Source organism: Micromesistius poutassou (assembly GCF_964030765.1).
Source record: "Micromesistius poutassou genome assembly, chromosome: 17".
Taxonomy (NCBI): Eukaryota; Metazoa; Chordata; class Actinopteri; order Gadiformes; family Gadidae; genus Micromesistius; species Micromesistius poutassou.
Window position 1 is genome coordinate 8,239,562 of NC_140287.1, and position 10,000 is coordinate 8,249,561.

Below are 10,000 nucleotides of genomic sequence, written 5' to 3' on the forward strand. Positions count from 1 at the left end.
GGAGGTTGAAGGGTGGAGACGGCGGAAGACGGTAGTGTAAATGAGCGGTTTTCAATTTCGAAGACAATATTGATCCATAATTGTTGTCAACACATCCAAATGAGTTTAGTTCTGTTCCTCGTACCACGGCACGCTGACTAATCACGGACAGTGGATTTGGCAGATGGCCAAGTCGCCAACTTGGAAAATTGTTTTAAACGGATGACATAGCCGCCTCAGAATCCAGACGGATGCGCTGCGACGGAGACGGAGAAGAGAGACGGACGAGCGAGGAGCGCGAGGGAACTGGGGGGGGGGGGGGGCGAGCTGCCGGGCGAAAAGGGGGGGCGGCGGCGGCGGGGCGATCTCCACGGGGCCAGCCACAGTCCCGGCGCCGCGGCGCCGTGGAGCAGGCGGACCCGGCACAGAGCCCCGGGGGCGCGCAGCGGGGTCCGGGCCGCAGGAGAGAGCGCCGCACGGCGGCCCTCCACGCCAGCAGCGCCGCAGCCCCCCCCCGGGGCCAGACCGGCGACAGCTGCAGCCCAGCCATTTACTTCTCTCCAGCACATTGAGCAGCGCACTGCCACTGCCGCCGCGTCCCATTACCGGACGGCGCCCAGACGCCCGGGGCCCCGGAGCCGCCCACCCCCCCTCCCCCCTCCTCTGGCCCACCTGGGGAGGCACCCTCTGCTGCCAGCCGCACCCACCCGCTCGGCCGGCCCTGCCTCGGGGGCCTTCCGCTCACGACACTATCCGTCACGTCACCCTCCGCTGTCGTCCTCGTCGTCTTCGTCGTCGGGCGGGGGCGGCGACCGGGGAGAGTCGAGCTGCTTGGCAACAGTTGCTGATGGTTTTTTTTTTGGTCCATGTTTTGTTTTGTTTTGTTTTGTTTTGTTTGTTTGTAGACGGTGGAGTTTGTAGCATCGGGTCGTTTGCACTCGTCGGTTTTTAGCGTATTTGCACTTTTTGTTGCGGACAAAAAGTGTGAGGGGGGCGATACAGTGTTACAGCGTACGGATATGGATTAAACCGCACATGAACCGCTTGTGTTCTGTGAAATCTGTGACATTTAAAAAGGAAAACTGACATTTAATGACGTCTTTTATCAGCGTGGTTCAAGATTTGGGCGTTGTCGTTTTATCTATTTTAAAAATTTGTTGTAAACTCATCCGTACAGTCTATACACTCAAGGATACACTACTGCAGAATGTGTGCGAGTGCCTTTGCCTGTGCGTGTGCGTGTGCGTGTGCGTGCGCGTGCGGTTGGCCGTAAGTCAAAGTCCTCCGGGAGTCAGGATTGCCCCGTCATGAGACACCCTTGATCAGGTGGGCCGGAATGTGCGAGTACGGAAAAAAAAAATAGTGCAGATGCAGACTCACATCGCAAACCTTTATCAACTCACAAGGAATCTGTTCAATTCAAATCATGAGGAGGACTTCAAGCCGGGGAAACGCGGGGCGGTGTGTACCTCGTTTCTGACGGTCAGGTGACCAGACGGAAAAAGTATTTTTACATAAATACATTTTACATATGTATTTTATTTCTTTTGGGGTTGCTTGGGGTTCGTTTTTTTTTCCAACACATTATTCTGCACAGCGACGGCGCCTTCCTGCCGTTGACTCCCCCTGCCTGCACGCTTCTAAATGAGCGCCAGGGCTCCACTCAGAGGAACCAATCCACGGGTGTCTTTTGGGATCACATGACCGGCCACAGGACTCTACGGCCGCCGCCAGCACATAACCGCAGTAGGGTCCGGGTGGCACGTCACACACACACAGCATCCCCTCTCCTGAGGCTGACTGGGTCACTGAGCAATGTTCTGGGAACATCACAAAGACGCTAGTCAACTTCTGCCCAACCCCCACCCCCCCCGCCCCCTCCCCCACCCGCCCCCCCAGTCCACACACACACACACACACACACACACACACACACACACACACACACACACACACACACACACACACACACACACACACACACACACACACACACACACTTGTGTGCTCATTTCATTTCTTTTTTTTCTGTGCCTCCACAAACCACACGACCACCGTGTCCGTTCTTCCCCATCAAGGACTGCAGAGGCAGCTGAATGTGCCCCCGATCCAACAGTTGTTGTGGCCTTCGTTAGCCTAACAAGGAGGCCGGGCTCTTTATACTTGTCAGGGGAGCAAATGAGTCAAACAAACAAGGGCTGGGGAATAGGAGGAGGACAAGCAAGCCCTGTTCTGTCTGGCTTCACTGGGCTTTTTTTGGCCACAGTGCCCCTATGGAATCCGGGGAACCCACAATCTCTCCGTCTCTCTCTCTCTCTGTCTGTCGGGATGACGCTTTCTCGTTGATGGAAACGGAAAAACAACGGGGTAAAAAAAAAAAAAAAAAGACACCAGAAACACCTAAAAAAGTATGTTGCATGTTTGATGGTATCAGTGTGGCCGCTGAAGGCTGCAGGCCCATTCAGAGCGTGTGGGTGAAGTATATGAATCATCTTAAAAGGGAAGTATCATTTTGGGGACGCCATAACCACCGGTTATGATAGGCACAACAAAGTCACAGTGTTTGTTGCAAGCCTCTACTTGCAACGCAGTGCATTCTGGGCACTGGGCACATGGTGGATGGCAATTGAAACGTAGAAGAAGTCTGAAGTACATTCAAATAAGACCAATGACATCCATATGCACACGGGGATCCAGCATGCATTAACTCTGCATCGACACACACACACACACACACACACACACACACACACACACACACACACACACACACACACACACACACACACACACACACACACACACACACACACACACACACACACACACACACACACACAGGAGGGGTCGCCACAAGATGTGGGAGATAGAGCAGGGGACGGGGGGTGGGGGTGGGGGGGGCGGGAGAGGGGAGTGCGACTCGCAATGCGAGGCCGAGGGAGCGGGGAGGGAAGCTACGTCCTTCACGCAGATCATCTGACTGAGCGGAGCCCGTCTGGAACAAATGCAGCGAACGACTCCCAAGGCTGGGAATCTGGAATTCAAACCGGGGGAGATTAGGCCCCGCTGGGTTTTAACAACGTGCCGAGAGAGACGCCGCGCTCACCCTCGTCGCCCCCCCCCCACCCCCACCACCACCACCACCACGGCTCACCCCGGCTCTCTGGTCGTGAGTGCGGAGGGACCAGAGTCTAAAACAAGCGCTCGCGCACATACTAAAACGTGACTAATTAAACAGGAATGAAGGGGAGCCGAGGGGAAAAGGGCCGCGCTCCAAACTTCTTTACGTGAGCGTTTTGAACTGCAGCGGTCGGCCCCGCATGTCTCGGAGGTGACTCATAACCACGCAGGCGGCGGAAGGTCAGCCCGACGGCTGCAGCCCGCGGCGAGCTCCTCCGCGGACACAAGTTCACACTGTTGGAGAAAGTTAACGCGTTCATCGGAGACACACACACGCGCCCCGCCGCGCCTCGAGTGTCGCAACTCCCGAGATTATCTGCCGTCGGCTGTTTACCGCGAAAGGCTGCAATTTGTGTGTGAAACGATCACTTGGCCCCGGACAACAGGGCACGGAGAAACCTTTCATTACCCTCACGTACCGGGGTGGAAGGAGGGAGGGAGTCGGCGGGGGGGGGGGGAGAGTGAGAGATATGAGTCACCTGGGCGGTGCCTGGCAGAGACCGGGGCCTCCTGGAGAGTGGCAGCGCAGGGGTCTGGGAGGGGTGGAGGGGGGGGGGGGGGGGGGTGGAGGGGGGGCAGTGGGTGACGGACGTTCGGACAGGGGTCTGGCCTTTGGCCCTTCTGCGCTGTGACTCCCGGGGGCCGGGGGGAGGGCAACAACGGCGTGACAGCCGACGTGACACCCGACTGCCTTTCCGTTGTCGCCGCGCGGCAGCCGGACGCCCTCCCGTCACAGCGCGGCAGCGCCCGGTGACATCTCACACCGCGCACAGCTGCCGAGCCGCGACAACATGCCAGCTCACCGCTCCTGATGGGCTGTTTGTCCGACGCACCCGCGCGTGTGTGTGTGCGTGCATGTCTCAATGTGTGTGTGTGTGTGTGTGTGTGTGTGTGTGTGGGCACTGTGCACTAAGGCAAAAAGGAAGTGTATGCGTTTTAGCGAGCGTGCCTGTTTGTGTGTCAGTCATGCGTCCGTGCCATTGTATGAGTAATTAGGTAAAGCGCACGGCCCGATCGGGAGTGTTTTTCCTGCTGGTCACTGTTTGACCGCTCCTGTAGTTGTACTTCACACCGGCTACCTTTCAGAGACATCCTCTCTTATCAATGCTGCACAAGGTGTGGAAAGTGGACCGACGCCAACGCTGGCCAAAGAGAATAGAAGCAGAAAAACAAACGGGCTCAATCAAATAAAGGCCTCAGTGCAAACAGCCGTGAAGTCAGACAATCGCTCCCTTTTCTACGGTTGTCGTGTTCTACTTTTGGCCCCTCTCTTTCTCTCTCTCTTTCTCGAGTAAAAACGCAAGTTTTACAGCCTCTCGTGTCACACACGTGAATCTATGGCATCACACACACACACACACACACACACACACACACACACACACACACACACACACACACACACACACACACACACACACACACACACACACACACACACACACACACACACACACACACACTTGGACTCGCTGGGACCTTGGACTTCAAGGGGAACCCGGCAATAGTAAATCTGGCCGCATAACACAGATACGCAACACGGCCAGACGGCACGTGGTTCTTAATGCTCACCGGGTTCATGCAATGCGGGGCTTTCGCTCATGAAGCACCGTTGAAGTAGCACCATGAAGTACCCGACAATTTGCCCGCCCACCTTCAGGGAACAAAGTGTCCCCCCCCCCCCCCACCCCCACATCCCAACTGAAACCCAGCAGGGCTATTTCCAAACCAGCAGCTTGTTGTCTTCTTAATCCATGCCTTCCATGAACGAAGGCGTTTGGTGTGTGTGTGTGTGTGTGTGTGTGTGTGTGTGTGTGTGTGTGTGTGTGTGTGTGTGTGTGTGTGTGTGTGTGTGTGTGTGTGTGTCCCTAGTGGAGGTCCTTTGGTTGCTAGGCCCCCCATTAACCCCATCTCCACCCTCCTGAGGTTCAACTTTGGTGAATCTTCCACAGCCACCCTATTGATCTCCTAGCAGCAGCTCCGGGAGATGCTCCAGCTACCTGGTCGGGGCTCTCGGTGACCCTGTTCGGGGGGGGGGGCAGCCATGGCGGAGCGGCAGCAGTAGGATAGCAGCCGGCCCCACAACGCACACACACAAAGCTGCTGAAAGCCGGCAGGTATGTGAGGAATGCCCCCACATCCAAACACAACAGCACCGCCGGCGTACAATGCGGCTTAACCCCGCTAAAGGGGGGCAACGGGACTTCTGGAGACATGGCGACCGCTTGGCATATTACATCTGAGTCGTGGTGTTGATGGTTTAGATTGAGTCCTCAAAGAGGACTGCTGTTAATCCAAGAGATCAGATAAGCCTCCAATTGATCCCATTTTGTATTGTTGAATATTTACTTTTAAATTTAAACTAACTGTTGGATGTGATTGACATGTGCCTTGTGTGAAATCCACAAACCCTTATATATATATATAACGAGTTGATTTCGACTTCGTTAAGGGAGTGGTTGAAAGTGAGAAACGAGCCATTGCGCTTGTACATGATACAATATTGTTTCACACAATCATAGACAAATAGAATAATTCAGACATCAAGAAGAAATGGCTCTCTTACTGCTACAAGACCGACTTATTTATTTTTTTGTTCAATTTGAGCTACAGCAGAGATGCAAAAGAAAAACAGCGGTATTCAAAGGTTTTCTGAATGCGGCGTCTGAGAGCAGAACGGGTTTCTCGATGACTCCTGATCCATTAGGCTGGACTCCCTGAACTCCACAAGACACGCTACACGACGACAAGACGAGAGCATTTAGCAGAAGTATGTGGCATATGAGGCAACATTTATGAGATAATATTCTGGACGAAAAACGATATATACACACACACACACACACACACACACTCGATTATGCAACACACAACTAATCAGACTTTCTTTGCAACAGAGGGTTAAAAGTTCAGCGTCTGCCCTGTTTTGCTCTTGTTTGTGACAATTTCCCTTCATTGTGTCAGACGTGGCTCAGACTTTGGGGAACCTCTACAATCTCCACAAACCAAACGTGCGCGCCCGAGTCCATCCTTTTTGTTCCAACGCTGCGGGCCCGAGGGGCTTCACATTCACCACCACTCCTCATTAACATCAGCACGTATTCTGCCACTCACCTCGTTTATGCAGCCATCCCTCCTTGACGATCACCGCGTCGGCCATGATGGCGGGCAGGGCGGTGGATCCAGGGCTCTGGGCGTGGCCTCGCTCGCCCCCTCCTCCTCCTCCTCCTCCTCCTCCTCCTCAGACAGCAGCGAGGTCTCCTTCGCTCTGAGCCTCCTGGAGACTGGAGACCGAGATCCGGGGGCGCTGAAGGATGTCTTCACACCTGCCGGCTACCTGTTAGCAAGAGGAAGGATTGAATCCTATTGAGGCGAGAGAAAAAAGATTTCTCCCTCTCTTCAGAGAATACTGAATTGCAGGTGAACACACAGGGGGAGGGGCAACCCAGTCATAGTTCAGTCCGGTCCACGTCAAGCCTAGACAGACGCATTTGTTTTATACCGATCATTTATATTGGTGTGAATAAAGCGTTATCCAACCTACCTGGGGTAGGTTGGGTAGATAACTGTAGATAACTGTTGAACCACTCACCCTCGTATAATAATAACTTACTATACAAGGCTCAATTCAAAGACAATGATTAGTGTAAGAAAAGGTCTGAAACACCAACGAAACGCCCTGGCTGTTCACAAGTCGACACTTATATACACTAGTTGAACACATGAGGGTGGGTGTGGAGGCAACACAGGATAATTATGGCCCTGCATGAACACACGGCTATAGACTCCACACCCGTGCGTCGGCAGAGGACCAGGGTGCGTGGTGGTGGTGTTGTTGGCGGTGGCGGCGAGAGGAACAGAGAAGCGGATGGGGTCTATTGACAGGACCGCGAGGCAGTCAAACCCAGAAGTACATCCACTGGTAAATGTGCTCTGCTCTAGCCGAGACCCAGCTGTCAGAGCCCTCATTTGTCTCAATTACAGGGAGTGAGTTCATTCAGGCAGGTTTATTTTTGCTCGGCATTTTTGTTGATTACACTGTGTGTGGTGGTGCCCACCCCAATACACACAGTCCTTCTTGGGAGGAGATCTCTGAGAGCGATTATAGAATAGTGCGGCGCACGTGAAAACACGACTGTTCCAGACCTCTTGCTCTGTGCAGACGGGGCCGTCGTCTCTCTTACAGACACAGAAATCGGGATGGGATACGTTACAAGAACCGAGTCAAAGTTAAAGGGGGCGCGCGTGTGCACGCGCACACGCACACACACACACACACACACACACACCACTGTGGAGCCACAACAGAGCGCTGCTGTTTTAACGGGCCGACCTGTTGCAACTGTGGCCTGTGTGGAAAACTGCCTGGGCCGCTGCCAACAACACCGCAGCTAGCAGCCACTGAATGAACCCAGTACCCTGACAGTGGGTCACATGGTCTGAGGGCCTGTGGGCCACCGCCTGCCTGACTGACTGCCCTGCTGTCGGGCCAGCTTTCAATCATTCATCGTTTTGGCTCTGGCTCCGGGGGGCCGCTTCATTCGATGCAAATCAGTGTCATGCAGCAAAAGATGCCACACACCGAGGGAGTCAGTGGGCCAAACCCCCTTCCACCCCCCTGTCCCACACAGACCAAACTGTGGAGGAACGTACAAGGTAGCCCAGCGCCTCCCAAACCCCACTGGCTGGTGCAGCACGGCCCACAAAACTTTTGCTTCCGTTTTACCCATTTAATGGGTTATTCCAGCTGGGGGATTCCAGCTCTGATGTAGGCATAATATCTGGGGAAACGTTTGAAGTATTCAAAAACGGCAGGGCATCTGCCATTCTCCCCAATGATGCGAGCAAAGGGCCACGTGATGCCAAGGACGCGGCGGGCGAATCCTCCCGAGCAGTGATAACGCAGTCATCACTCGCTGTGGCGTACGCGCCCCAGCAAGGACACAATTGGTTCGCCTGTGTGCCGGGCAAATTTCAAACAGCATTCCTAAGATTCTGGATGCAACTGGTGGCACATATGCGTCAACGGGACGGCGAGGAACTCTAAAATCCTTTCACATAGTGACGGGCATGGCATGGGGGTGGAAATAAGAGTGGGTGGTGACTGGCTTCACGCCGTTTTGTACACAGAACAAGGAGAGCTAGTTAACAGACTGCTTCGTTTCGACCAGCTTGTTGCGTCTTCTCCCTGTCACATGCCATGTACCCTCGCATGTACACAGTAGGAAGATGGAGTCCCATGACTGATGAAAACAGCATGTCTACAGTGGAGGCTTCAAGGGAGCAACATGCCCCGGGACAATAGTACTTTTCCCTCTTGCTATAGGATAATTTTTTGTTTAGGATTTTATATAATGTTGTTTTAATGGCTTTGTGGTTAGGGAGTATATTAGAAACTCATATCTGGAACATTTTATGTTGACTACTTTGGACATGGATATATTTGATGGTGATGCACAAACTAGGAGGTTGAATATGCATTAAAGGATGATACAACTGAAATAGTTGCTTAAGATAGCAGTGTGTAAGCAACAAAGGGACAACAACAGGAATGCAATGCATTCTGCACGTCCTTTGACATGATGTCAATGTGACGCATCCGGTCAAAGGTGCAGACAACTCTTCACAACAAAGGCGTTAGTTTTCATCCTTCTGCAACTGTTTCTGGATTAGATTCCTACTTGCAACATTGTTTCGAGAAAAAAACAACTTGGTTTCACGAGTATGCAAATTCGAGAGAAAAAAAGGTATCCTCTCAGTTTGTTAATAACATAAACGATCATGCAAAAATCCCCTCACAGAAGTAGGCAATCAAACAAAAGCAATGGTCGTTAATGACGAGGAACTGTTTGCACTCTTGTTGTTGCACACTTGAAGCTGTTGTTTTGATGATCCTATTGAGCAATAAAGTAGAGCGAGCACTTCCCGTGGAAGTAAGCCATACAATACAACATGGTAATTGATATGTTGGCGTCAACGCCAGCTTTGTTTCAAAATGCTTATTGTCCAGAAAAATGAATGGTTACATTTTTAAGATTGATTGACCATCGCTATTGCATAAACAAAACGGTATTCGTTGGATTTAATACACACATGTACGAGGAACTTTAATGCAAAAGTAGTTCAAAGCCAAATAAAGTCCAGAAATAACTTAATTTCACGTTTGCATTTAGCGATAGAGAGGATATGGGGCCTAGCAGGGCAGTTTGGGTAAGAATAACCGCATCCCATGTAGTACAATGGGACTTACCCTGTCTAGCTTTCGACCTCTTATAGTTACCATCAGAAGGAAACGCTGGCAATTACCTGGACAGGAAGTCAACAGTGTGTCCGTTTCATTATAGTAAGCTGTTTCGGCGATTTATTTAGTTGATAAGTCCTTCAATAATCTGGACAAAAGTGCTTTCATTTACTCCGTTTCTCTTGCCTTTCTTCCACTACACCTCCCAAACGTCCTGTCTGCAATGCTTCTGTAGCACATAAAACGCTCTCCCGGGTCCTAGTGCCGACCTGCGCTCACATTCGGGAGTGGCAAGCATGAGTCAAGTCATCATCATCATGTCAATATTCGAACAGGTGAAAACATTTTTTAACGGGCAATTATAGAATTTATATAAAAGTAAAATTACTTAATGTGCTTTTCAAGTTATTAAGAAAACACAAATGCCCAGACATCTAACAGTTACGAGAAATTACTTAGATTAGCCTACATCATATTCATATCACGACCAAAACAATAGAGAGAGAGAGAGAGAGAGAGAGAGAGAGAGAGAGAGAGAGAGAGAGAGAGAGAGAGAGAGAGAGAGAGAGAGAGAGAGAGAATAGTAATGTAGGCCTACCT

The 10,000-nt window shown here is 51.8% G+C and overlaps 1 protein-coding gene across 1 annotated transcript in view; it reads right to left on the reverse strand.

Annotated features, from left to right (window-relative positions):
* The window catches only part of akt1 (v-akt murine thymoma viral oncogene homolog 1), a 26,237-nt gene extending 16,643 nt beyond the window's left edge, over positions 1 to 9,594 (reverse strand). The window contains exons 1-3 of the mRNA XM_084481715.1: positions 9,466 to 9,594; positions 6,274 to 6,496; positions 3,770 to 3,932 (exon numbers count right to left, since the gene is read on the reverse strand). Coding sequence (XP_084337841.1) covers positions 3,770 to 3,932; positions 6,274 to 6,319 — 209 coding nt within the window. The 5' untranslated portion in view covers positions 6,320 to 6,496; positions 9,466 to 9,594. The remainder of the gene's footprint in view (positions 1 to 3,769; positions 3,933 to 6,273; positions 6,497 to 9,465) is intronic.
* Positions 9,595 to 10,000: the final 406 nt, after the last annotated feature.